The sequence below is a fragment of the Grammomys surdaster genome, unplaced genomic scaffold (assembly GCF_004785775.1).
Source record: "Grammomys surdaster isolate TR1022 unplaced genomic scaffold, NIH_TR_1.0 63, whole genome shotgun sequence".
NCBI lineage: Eukaryota > Metazoa > Chordata > Mammalia > Rodentia > Muridae > Grammomys > Grammomys surdaster.
The window spans coordinates 19,536,284-19,549,859 of NW_021604565.1; the positions used below are offsets into that span (position 1 = coordinate 19,536,284).

The 13,576-nt window shown below is 35.1% G+C and overlaps 1 protein-coding gene across 3 annotated transcripts in view; it reads right to left on the reverse strand.

The window, feature by feature from the left end:
* Rspo2 (R-spondin 2) overlaps positions 1 to 13,576 on the reverse strand; it is a 131,722-nt gene that overhangs the window by 61,362 nt on the left and 56,784 nt on the right. For all 3 annotated transcript variants that reach the window (XM_028767412.1, XM_028767419.1, XM_028767402.1), the window contains exon 3: positions 3,466 to 3,654. In XM_028767412.1, the coding sequence (XP_028623245.1) occupies positions 3,466 to 3,654 (189 nt within the window). The remainder of the gene's footprint in view (positions 1 to 3,465; positions 3,655 to 13,576) is intronic.

Here is a 13,576-nt window from a genome sequence, read left to right on the forward strand (position 1 = left end):
AACTCTGAGATTCCATCTTATACAAGTCAGAATGGCTAAGATCAAAAACTCAAGTGATAGTACCCTCTCAGAGGCAAAGAGTGGGGTGGGTGGGGAATGTGATAGAACTATGGAAGGGAGAAACCAGGAGGGACACAACATCTGGAATGTAAATAAATAAAATTATTAACTAAAAAAAAAAGCTACACAGTGAGTTACAGGGTAGGCAGGTTACCTGGAAACCCTATCTAAAACAATCCTGTCATAAAGTAGTCTCAATCAATCTACCCAGAATAACTTCTAATTATATAGTAAACGTGTACCTAGGCACTTACATTTTATTTATGACAGAAAATAGTTTCTCCATATTTTTATTTTCTATTTATAATCCTCAATTCTAACAATACAAAGAACACCTATAACCTTCATATATACTAGTCCCTTCATTGCTACACTCAACTCCTAAATTTTAGAAAGGGTATTTTAACCAGTTTAGATAACTTCATCCAACTCATGTAAATATACAACCTGCCTGCACTATATTGGACAACTGAGAAAAATGTATATAATAGAGATGTTGGCACAGGACAGAAGCTAAACAAGCAGTGTCTCTGTGACATTCAATCAACTTGATTATCTTTGAGTTTAACTAACGAGAAGTTTTAACATCAGTACATCTGCATATCGCTTATGAATTAGGATGGTGGTTACAAAGAGAGAATAATGAACAAGAAGCCTGTCATTTTGCCTGTTGACATTCTTGTTGAATCCCATGGTTACGAGTGTTATTCCTCTTGGTGACAGATCTGTGTTTACTATATGTCGACTTTGCTTTGAATTTGATATTTCATTTAATTTTTTAAAAATTTTTAAGATGATTTTGCAGGTAAAAGAAAGAAGGAAGTTTACATGTTCTGGAAAATATACTAAATGCCAAGATTCATACTAAAAAAAAAAATAAATGCATTGCTTCATTTGAAAAAAAAACATTAAAACCAAAATACTACTCTATACATTTTTTTCATTAACATCTAAATAGGGACAAGTAAAAACATGTCTCCTGTTGGTTGAGATATAAACTGACACTTGTGTATACTTGTGTATTATATAAACTTCCAGAGGACCTGGGTAATATATACCTAAAGATTTTAAAATACCTACTATAATTAAAAGTACATATTACAAAGATTAATCAGACAAATATGCAAGAGTATGTTTGTAAATGGAAACAAGAGGCATTTATAAATGATTACCCCTCAAAGTACTTGTAATTCTTAAAGGCTAAAAGCGAGTCTCTAATGGGTAATTAGCTAAATGTTGTACATCAGATACAGAAATATATATATACAGCTATGTGGAATAGCATAGACAGAGACATGTCTCATTAATCTAAAATATGTCACAAATAAAACATGCTGGTAAGGAAGGAGGACAAAACCGTGCAGAGACACACACTCGTGAGGCCTGAAGCCAAGATGTTAACTTTGAGTATCTTTGGGAAATGTTTTCCTTTTGGTCCTTGCATGTGCATTTTATTAAGATTCATTTCTAAGCTTCCTAAATAGGGGAATATGCAACAATTTAAAAGTGAAGCTTCTGTGTAAATGAATTTCCTAATAAGTGAGAAAGAGAAAATATGACAGAAACATCACCTAACATATCAGGGACAATATAAGCTTATAGTATCTGTGAGTATGCTCGCAGCACACTTCAATAAGCTACTCCAGTGACTATTTTCATGAGCATTTATGAATTTTACAAACTTCATGCTACACATCCCAAGAAGCCAACTTCAGCCAACATATAGTGTTTCCTTGGAAGATAACCACTTTACACTTGCATCCTTTCTATATCACAAAACAGCACAAAACAAGGCAAGTTTCATTTATATTACAAGCTACTGGTTCTTAAAGTTTATTTATCTATGGTCAAGCAATAATCTCAGAGAAAAGGAGCTATAATCTCCAACTGTCTATAACCGGTACTATAATTTAAATTATTTGCAGCCTCTAGATGCTATATAAAACTTAGTATAATACAGGCAAAGATTGAAAACAAGACAAAAGCATGGAAGAACCATAATAATCTGATGTCATGAACAACAAATTATCTCTCAACTCTCACTCTGTTTTACAGAGTTTTGCTAATAAGCACTTCCCACTTGAACTACATAAGTAATGATTTCCTCTAGGTCAGTAGTCTCCAGCACTGACTGCATTAACTTAAAAGAAGTAAAACCATAGCAAGTCCCTTCTAACATGTAAAAATTTTTTCCAAAACCCGATATACAATCATTACTCTCCATTTCTTAGGAAAAGGGTCAACTATACCTGTCAACCCTTTGCTTCAGTTCTGAAGGAAGTGCTAATGCAGCAAGATCTCCTACAGAGAGAACTCTTTATATCAACTTGTTCAAGAATATCCTGAATTATGGCTCATACCCTCAAACAATTACTGATAGCATCATTTTTCATTCACTAATATCCCAGGCTAGTGTACAGTCAGACTCTTGCCCATACACACAATTCATATCACAACAGCTCCAGAATTTAGAGTAAATGCTTCAAGCTTTATCCACTTCTAGCTTTGTCACTTTGCACACTGAAAGGTGTGTAGGTAAAAAATGCACAGGAGAATAAAAGATTCAAATTTCAGCAGAGGCGATCAGAGCCAGTAAGGACAGAAAACTGTTTCCAGGTGGACCACTGTTTTATGCATGGTCAAATCATAAACCTTAAAGACATAAGGTATACTTAGAAATTCAACCAAGCTATTGATACTTGTATGTTATGTCCCTCAAATGGTCCAAACAATTTCATGAAATAAAGGTAAATCTAAACTTCATCTAAGCCTTATAGTTCTATCTTGACTTCTGGTACAAACTATTTATTCTGGTACTTGAATAGAATGCTTTGTCAAAACAAACCAAAAACAAGATAAAAAACAAAACAAAGAACCCTCAAAAACCTAAACACCTTAATTACATCTTTACCAGTAATGGTGATTCTAGTAAATTTAAATATATATACACACATATGTATGCATATATATGTGTGTATACATATGTAATGTTTACTATATTTACTATATATTTATTTATAATGCAAACAAAAGCAGAAAAGCAAAGGAAAAAGAACTGTAAAAATATGATTAAATCAAAGAATTTTTATGCATATTAAAATCATTTGATGGGACTAGCTGGTTGGTTTGCAAGCAGTAATTTCTCCTTATAAAGTTCTATCTAGCAAGCATTTTTAGATTAGCATAATGAGAAATGGTCAATTAAAGTAAATGTAATAATGTGTCTAACTTGTGATATACCTATACAAAATACAAAGTATAAGAGTTCTCTTATCTCACCATGTGCATTTTTAAAAGTTTTAGAGTATATCTACAGACTTACATATATGTTTTTTCATAAAAACTTAGCATATTATATAAATTGCATATCCAGTAAAATATGATGGACAAAAGTCAGATACTCACTTGCACATCTGTTCATATCTGGGGCTCGGTGTCCATAGTATCCTGATGGGCAGGAGTGCAGGCACTCTCCATACTGACGCATCCCTTCTCTCCGAAGGAAAAAGAACAACTTCTGTTGACATCTGCTGCACCCATTGTCCTTTGAACAAGACAAACAACCCTTGCAAATGGGATTTGATACATAACTAGCTGTAACAGAGAAACACAAAACAAAAATATTTGAATGTGAATATGATTAGACATTTGGTCTATTTACCATCATGCAAAAACAGACATTTCAGATCATATATCCCAGAGGAGAACCTGCTACTGCCTGGTTTCTAACCCAATATAATTTCTGTTTTCTAAATACTCATCTTTATTCCCACAGATACTTGTAGCTCTCACCCCTTATCAAAGAAGCTTATTTTGTAACAGCTGGAGACTATTACAGAGAGACTACATGACTGTGGAGTGAGAAACCCAAATTGATACATGTGCAAGGTAATCCCTACACTTAAGGCTCAGGGAAAATCATGAAAGAGGGGGAAGAAATACTCTGAGAGGCAGAGACCAAGGATGCCTGTGGATGGATCATGTCCTCTAGATCTGCCAGAGAAAACATACTGAAAAACTTTCAACAATTTGGTTGCCTGAATAAGACCAGAAAAATTATACCAGTTGACATACCAGTGCACACAAGAGATTCCACATGGTTCTACCCCTAGATAAGAGATGTAGGGGTAGAAAAAGGTGCCTCCAGGAAAAGATTCCCATATAGGTATGCCAATTCCAAGAGGTTGGCCCTAGACACATATACATATGAACAAAGCTAATGGACCCTATAGGTAATACACACATGGGTGCATATACACATGTGAATATATATGGAACAATCATAATTAAAGAAAATATCATGAACTTGGGAAAACAGATTCCTGTGTGTTCAGAGTATAGAGAGGGAGGGTAGAAGTGTCTTAGATGTAGTAGGCATAGATGAAGTTTTGAAAGAATATATTAAAAAGAAGCTCCTGCGTTACTCACATAGAAATAGAAGCATATATCCTCGCCCTGTAGAAACATTTAAACTTTAATAGTATGAGAAAAAAATATTTTCATCTCCAGAGCTTAAAAATAAACATTTACATTTAACATGAACACAAGACTTGAAAGGAATCCAAAATTAAACTTTCAAAGTTTCTTCATTTTCAATTAGAAACACCAATAAATTAAATTTTAAGTAAATATGCACTTGCTATGACTTTAAGGTACTGCCCTCAACAGTATAGAGCAAAAATGGCTAAGCCAAGCAACAGACAAAATAAATGTATAAAATAGCAGGAGAAAAGAAGCCAAGTGTCTATGAATGGAATGAACACACTGACTGATGTTTACACTATGATTTTAACTCAACAGTTAAAATTTTAAAAACCCTTAGAGAACTGTAGGAAAGGCAGGTGTGAGGGAGACAGCAACAGGAGGATGAGAGGCATCAGAAGACATTATATACATATAAGAAATCATCAAAGAAAATATTAAATAAAAATTGCAATAAAGAAAGGATTTTAGAACACAAAAATTCTCAAGGTCTAGCCACAAGAGGAACAAAATCAATATACTGAATCTTGCTCAAAGAATCAAGCCACACAGGAAAAAAGGAATGTTCTGGAAAATGAGCAAAGATACGCTTTGGAGTAGAAATAAGAAAATGAAGGTTGAGAACTGACCTAAGAACTATGGTCGAGTTAGTTTCGATGGGCTACTGTAACAAATGTCACAGTGTAGTTTAAGTGAAAGGAACTCATTCCTAAGGTTGACTATCATGGCCCCAAGTGTCTGAGCAGAGTTCACTTGTCCTCAAGATAATTCTTTCTTCCTTCTTCATGATCTTGGTGGCCCTAGGCATTTCCTGGTTCAGTAAGTGCAGTTTCTTAGTATTCTCTTGGTTGACTGTTCCAGTATCACTGCACTTATTTTTTTTTTCTGTCCCCTATAAATATTCTATGTATATAAATATTCTATATGTATGCCATTTTTACTTTTGGTTTCATTTTTCTTTTTATTGAAAATAGCATTTTTTTCTCACATAACATATCTTAATTATGATTTCTGGCCCTGTACTCCTCCCAGTTCTATATATGTTGAAACAAGATCTCTTTATACAGCCCAAGCTGACCTGGAACTCACACAATCATCTGTTTCTATCTCCCAAGATTAAAAGGGTGTGCCACCAAGCCCAGCTTGTCTTTGCTTGTTTAATAAACAGTAGAAATATTTTATTTAGGAGATAAGGTGGGTATAAGGATAAGATGTAGGAATATGACCTAAAATTCAATATATCATAAAATTTGTTATTCCTAATTAGTTCAAGATACAAAAGATTCTCTGTACACATGCTATAAAATCTGGAGACTACACAATCTGGTATTGAATCTTTTACTTTAAAAGGACATCCTTTTGCTGAACATATATCCTTTCCTGCAGTACTAAGGAGCACACATCCATATGAGCAGATAGACACACAATACAGTGCCAGTGCACTGTTCCCAGAGTACCATCCCTTTATTTAGCATGATTCAGATTCCAGGACATTGACAACAGTGGTTGATTTATATAAATTTTAGCACTATAGGATTTACTATAACATTTGGAAAAGCATGTATTCCATTCAATTTATTGCCCTAATTCTTTAAATCTGGAATTGTAAGAACCAAGCACAGATTGGCTCGAGAGGTCATCTTTTTAGCTATAAGTAATAATGTTAGGTGAGTGGTTTTTTTCAGGTGTTCCTCCACATTCACATAGATACATACAATATATGATTCATAAGTTCTCATAAATGTGATAACATTGCATACAATGGAGCATTCCTCTAAGCATTCCAAAGCAATGATCCAGCTCAATGTCTGTAATCTGATTTCCTGGAAGCAGCTTTACCTGTGCCTCTACTTAACCCAAACCACTGAGTTATCTAAGAGAATATTCTTTCTGAAGAGTACAACCATTTCTGTCTTTCCACTTAAAACCTCCTTTGTAATTTCTGAAATCTAATGGATTTAAACAATTAACAGAACAAAGGAATATTTCTTTCAGTTCAGATCTTATATGTCTTTATAACCCCCCAACCCCACATACATCACACACATATCTTACACATTTATCTTACACACACACAATCACACACACACACACACACACACAGCATGCGTGCGCACACACAAACACAATTCTCCTAAAGCAAAAATGATGTGAGCCACACCCAATATAAATGTTCTTTACTTTTCCTAACAGCAATAGCTTCAGTTGCTAAAGTTGTCTTCCTTCTCATATTCTATGATAATCTTACAAGCTCTGCTACCCACCTGATTCTACGCTTTATTCTTAGGAGTTCTGCTAATCTCAACACTCGGAGCACTTTATTCTCTTTTGAATACTTATAGAGCTCAATTCTGCTCACTCGCTCTGAATTACATTGTTAACTGAATTGTATCACTTACGTAATCTCTCTAGTATTTCTGCTCCATAGTAACCCAACTAGAAATTGTGATTTTTTTTTTAATAAAGCAGTTCCATACAGCTTCTCTACATTCCCAGATACCTTCAGAAAACGTTTTACTCTAACATTGTTGTTGGTGTCCTTGGGCAAGTGTGAAGTTTCCACAAACTTAGAACCAGCTGAATATCTCTGTGTAAGAAAGGAAAAACAGAAATACTTCCAGTAATTGAGTAAATAATAGAGTGTGGCTAGCTAGGGAAGAGAAATAACAATGAAATAAACGGTGATGGAGTAGAAAAACTGGCTTGGAACCGGCCAGCTCCCTCATTTTCTGAGTTGTGCATGAAGAGTGTCCTCCTAAAGACCCCACCCTGTGGATTGACCTTCAGAACTCTTGTCTGAACAGCTAGGAGACTAGAGCAGGGACAAGTATTGCTGGCAGATCAGTTGCTGGCAGATGCTGTATCCAGAGCCCAGCACAGATCCCTCGGCATCCAATGCTGCCTGTCCTCTGCTCTTTGAGTTAATTACAGATTTGCAAAAGGTTATTCAAATCTCAAAGCTAGCTTTGAAGAGACAGGGAAGAATTTGTAAGGTTTATCCTCATGGAAGAATGTTTAAGAGGGTTTTCTATCCCACAGTGATCACAAACTCAAGGGAAGCTATACTTGCTTTGAGTTCAAAGGTCAAACCAAGAGCACTTTATCATCATAAATCATACTCCATAGTAAGAAGTACAGAGGAAAGGGAATTACAGAACCAAGGGAATCAACACAAATTAAAGGCTTTTTTTGTTTTGCATTTATGTATCAAAAGACTACTTTAATCTTGACCACAAAGATTTCAGAGTCAACAAATTTTGCCCTACACTTATTTTTTAAAAGGTATTCTTAAAACTGTTAGAAAACATTGCTTCAGTTTCTTGAACCTTGACAGACTTAAGCAATAAAAGTGAATAAGGGAAATGAATGCCATAGTCTATATCTTCCCATCTCTATAACCCGACCCATGAGGAATGCTTGTAAAACAGGAGTGATGTGCTACATCCAAACCTAAGACTTCCACCTGGCATGGGTTCTAGTACTGTTCAGTACCAAAGATCAAGAGCAAAATAAGTTTTGCCAGTTGAATCTCTTGCCCCACTCCTCCAGCAAACTTCTCAGTTTAACTGACCTTCATTACACGTCAATTATCTCTACACACTCCTCTGTATGATGAACCAATACTCCAAGAGTCATTCAACTGGAATATTCCCATCTATTGTGTATGGTAACTACCCTTACTATATATTCAAACACAGGCAAAACAGATACTTAGACATGACTATTTTATCAAGGTCATAAGTCAAATGGTTCTGCCTATTTCTGTGAGATTTAATTCAAATGTGCAGGTGGATAAACAGTTCTTAATTCTCAGCTTTGATGACCATGTTTATTTGTTTTTTCCTGTAAGCTTCAACTTCTCCAACCTCAAAGCCCGCTGAGATCCAGAGCCTTGTACTTCCAACCAAAACATGGTCCCAAATCCAGACCCACCCAAGACTGGAAAGATGAAACTCCTCACATGAAACATGGAGAACACTGAAAAAGGCAGTGGTGATTCTGCATGAGGCCAACCACATCTCCTGGATATGTTTGGATCAAGGAGCAATACTACATTGCTGGTTCTTGTACCATGAGAAAAGGCAGCATCCTTAGAACTTGATCATAATTCGGTCTATCCAATTATGTTCCTTTGAAATTGCAAACTAAGTCTGGCCTTTTTTACTAATCTGCATGTTTTAAGTTTGATTGTATGTTAAATATATCCAGCTATACACATTTTTTATCTCATATCTTGACCAGTCATCTGTTTCCAATACGTTCCTAACACTTTTTAAAAGTGTTCCCGTGTTTCTGGAGTTATCCCCTGCCAAAGAAGTTGAGCACTAAGTTTCTTCTAGATACAGGCATATATTTTTCACAAATAGATGGATGTCTATTTCTGAAAATAGGGGAACTCAAAAATAGGCTGTTGGCCCCTTAACATCACGCCTCCTTTGCTCACTAAATACTATTCTATTGTGAGTTATACAGAGTTATAAACCAAAATGTCAGTGTCACTTTATTACTGGAGCTAATCATAAAATTGCTAATGTGCATACTCATCCAAAAGTCCAAAGTGTATAGTAAAAATAAATGAATTTGTGGCACCAACAATTTGAATGGAATCCAATACAATGTAACTTGTGCCCAGATGCTTTCCATAGGCCTTGACAACACTGCTATGAAAATCCAGCAATTTGGTATATCAACACACTCAATGAAGCAACTAAGGCCATCAACTAGTGAGAAAAATACCGTTTGCTTTAAATCCATAGCTCCTATCTGGATACTTTTCTGGTTTGCACGAAACTAATAGTTCCATAAAATATCACCATTAGTCATGGAATGCAATTAATATGAAAACAAATTTTAATACTGGATGTCCATGAGTCATCATAGCCAAGATTGAAAAATAATTGAAATTCGAAATGTTATTAAAATTTAGATATAAACTACTAAATGTAATCCATTATATTTTTAGGAAAGAAAATAAACATGAATTTAATATAGAAAAATTGAACATAATAATCAAGGGTATCCAAGGTTTTAGAACTTCGAGTTAAATGATATTTTCTCTGGATTTCTGTTCATTTCTCACAAGTTCAATATTTTTCCAAATAAAGCTTACACAAGATAGGGTCCACGTTCTGTGAGAGGAAGGCGCATATGCCCCCATCTCTAACTCAGCATCTACCTCCAACTGATAACTACTAGCCAAGGAAAAATTAAATTTCTCCCAGAGAGTCTCACTGGGTATCCATACCACATGTAAGGACAGACCCCCTGCTCAGCAGTAGATGGTCAACATAAAATGAATTTGGTGTTTTTTTTTTTAATCTTACAAATCTTTTACTTATATCTTAAAGCTTCCATTTTTGTGTATTTATGGGATTCCTGGGTATGCAAATGTTGTGTCTTTGCATCTATGTGTTTCTTGTGGTTTTCTTTGGCTCCTTTTTGTTTGTTTGCTTTGTCCTATTCTGAATTGTTTTGTTTCATTTTATTTTATTATTATTTTTTAGATGCCCCACTTGTTTTTTAATAAAAGAGAAAAGACAGGTGTATGTTATGGTCAGGGACAGAGGTGGAGAAGATCTGGGAGGAATTGCAGGGAGGGAACATTATATCCAGTAAAAACAATATGAAAAAAATCCATCTTAATAAAGTGAGTAAAGGAAAAACAAATGAACAACAAAAAAAATGAAATAAGGTTCTAGAAAGCTGTGATGTCACACTCAAGCAGTACCTTTGAGAAACACCCACAGCTTAGCTAGAAATGTTATTATTTAATAATTCTATTTCATGTGTCTGTTTTGTGTCAGTTAGTAATAAAAACTTGGATATCTGCTTATATCTAAAAGTAGTCATTAGGAAAATAATATTTCTAAAATATATACACTCCCAAAATATGGAATTCTTTTATAAAAATGTATGTTTTCTTTTTCTAATTTTTTTGTTTTGATTTTGGGGGTATCACATTCTGGAGCCCGGGAAGAACACATGACTTGAACCAGTAAGAACTAAGTCGCAGGAAAGTGCTACCACACCCTGCTCAGAAGTAAGTACTCTGAATTAAAGGCCTTTAACTGTAACATTTTGCTTCTAATAAAATATATGTTGCTGTGAAAAAATTTAACATTAGAAAAAAATAGGTTTTAAATTATGAAGAGATTTAAGAGTCACAAACCTCTTTAAACACATGAAGTGCTAATATCTTCCCAAACATAAATTACTACAATTAGAAGTCCCTAATTACCCTTCAGAGCCAGCACTATTTTAGCCATAAGCTTCATAAACTGGTACTATGGGAAAACATTTACGGCCATGATTAACTACAGCCACAGGATGGTTCACTGCCTGGGATTTTCTTTATAAATACAGTTCAGGGAAACAGAAGGTCTCCAGGAAGCATATGCCACTAATGCTTAGTACAAGTCAGCTAAGATGTCCCAAGAAGCTCAGAACACTCAGTAACTGTGGGTCTATGAAAGCCAGACAGGCAAAATGAAGATGCTGCCTTATATGGCATTGCTTATGGGCAGAGCAGACCTGTCCAGGATGTGATAAACATATTCTCTTTCTAAATTAACAGCTAACAGACTTCATTAATATTCAAAACAAGCTGTAAGAATGGAAGAGATGGACTGACTATACCAATTAAAAGCAAAAATAACTGGTAAACTCATCCCTTCAATGTATTTTACCAAAAACAAAGGAGAGCTGCATGAATTGTGTCAAGAGCCATAGAAACTTAAAGGAACATCCAAAAAAAACATAGTTCACAATGCAAATCACAATGTATACACACACATATACATTCATGATGATTTGCTTTAATTGTCACTTGACATAAGTTAGAATCACCTGAGAAGATACACTCAATGTGGCATTGTCTCCATTGGGCATTTCCACTTAAGAGTGTATTATTTAAGTTATTGATGAATAAAGATCCTGGGGTATAAAGGGGTGAAAAAAATTAAGCTGAGCACAAACAAGCAAGCAAGATTTATTATTCTACATGGATTTATTATACTATGCTCTTGGCTATGGATGTGATAAGTCTAGCTAGTTAAAGTTCCTGACTTAACTTCCCCATAATGATGGATTGGGCCTAGAACTATAAGCTGAAATAATCCCTTTTCTCTCCTAAGTTGCCTTTTGTTGGGACATTTTATCACAGCTATAGAAATGAAATTGAAAAGGAGACAGACAAACAGACAGACAGACCAAACATGAAAGCTAACAGATCTGTGGAAGAAAGAAGATCTGCAGAAGAAGGAGGTCACCAAAGAAATCGAATGGAAGTAGGTGACTCCAATGGGAAATACATGATATACTTGAAAGGAAGTGTTTGAATGAAACACAACACTGTGTACAATGAATATAAGGCAATAAAAATCAGGAAGAAATATACTTCAGAGACATTTTCTAATAAGTTAATTATCAAAATTCAAGTTAGAAGATACAGGAAAAGAACAGTCATCCATAAAACACAATAAGACCTCTCAACTCAATACTTAAAATAACCACAAATGTTGAAGGTTTTTTCTATAACTAACATTCAGTTTGGGAGTCCAAGCCTTAACAAGTTTTTTTCTTCTTTGTAAACTGACAAACTGTGAGACACAAAAGCTTACTGTATATCCCTACACCAGATGTCAATTCTGATCTGTAATGAAAAATGTGCCATGAAGGATGAGAACACACTTCTCCCAAAACACACACAGAGCGAGGAGTAGAGGAGAAGGAGGAAGAGGAGGGGAGCAGAGGAGATCAGAGTGGAGCTGAGTGAAGCAAAGAAAAAGAGAACAACTGGCCACCAAAAACATAAGGTCTTCAGCTGCAAGTAGCCATAGCATTAATTGTTAAGTAAAGAAACATAATGGCTGAGTTGGTACTGCTCATTTTTCCCAATGAAAAGGCCTGGAAACTGGTCCTTCTTTTCAAAACAAAGGAAGAATCCAAACAACCCACCTGCTGGGATCCGCACAAAAACATAATTTACTCCATCAAATTGTTCTAATGCCAAAAGAAAATCTTAAAGTTAGAATGCGTGAGACCCTCTAAGCCATGGTTAGAAACTGCTGTGCTATACAAATTACTCATGCTTAAACTTGGCTTAAGCTTTAACAACATACTTAAAAGACCCATGACAAAATATAGGCACAATGCTGTGTTCATGGTAACCCCACCACAAGCAGATCTAAATATATACATTCGTGAAGATTGGGAAACCACCACTTTCACATGGTTCTGTGTTTATAGAAGGAGATAATCTATTTACTTAAATAGAAAATAAATGCTCACAAACCCAAATTTGTGTTCCATAAAACATTTAAATATTTCTTTCTCTAACACTATGTGAAAAGAGTTTTGCATTCTCACAAAGTACTGCAGCATATGTGTCATGGTCGGGCCCATATAACTGCCACTATGCAAAAGCTCCTTTTCTACCTAGGCCAAGATTAATTTAAAAGGAAGGAAGGGGGTATCCTAGTCTATTCAACAACTCTACATAGACCACCTACTTTCTAGAAAACAATGTATTTGTTAACTCCTGCTTACACCATCTTAACTTTTTGAGCAATAAATAGAAAACAAACTGAATGGCCTACTTCATGTCAAACATAAAACCCACAAATAATAAATCAAATATAAAGTCCCCGTGATCTAGAGGTGGAAACTTCCACAATGCTCAAAAATGGGTTTTTGAAGTAAGAATGAACACACCCTTGTTAGCTCTACTTTGCTTGAAGACAATAAATTTGTTTAACTTTATGGAAAAACACTAACACTTAAGTTTAGCAAAGACTATCATTCAATAGTAATGATAGTTATGACTTTCACTTTTATACAGTCATGTGTCCCTGTGCATATCCAATGTGGGTCATCATTTGCACCAATCACCTGTGCACACAAGCATCAAACTAACTAACTATGAAATCTCCTAACTTACAAAGATTTCATCCTCAGTTTTCAAACCAATGTCCTACATTGACTATTTATGAGGGCAGTTTAAGTGGTGGGTATGCCAGCTTTACACTAATCCACA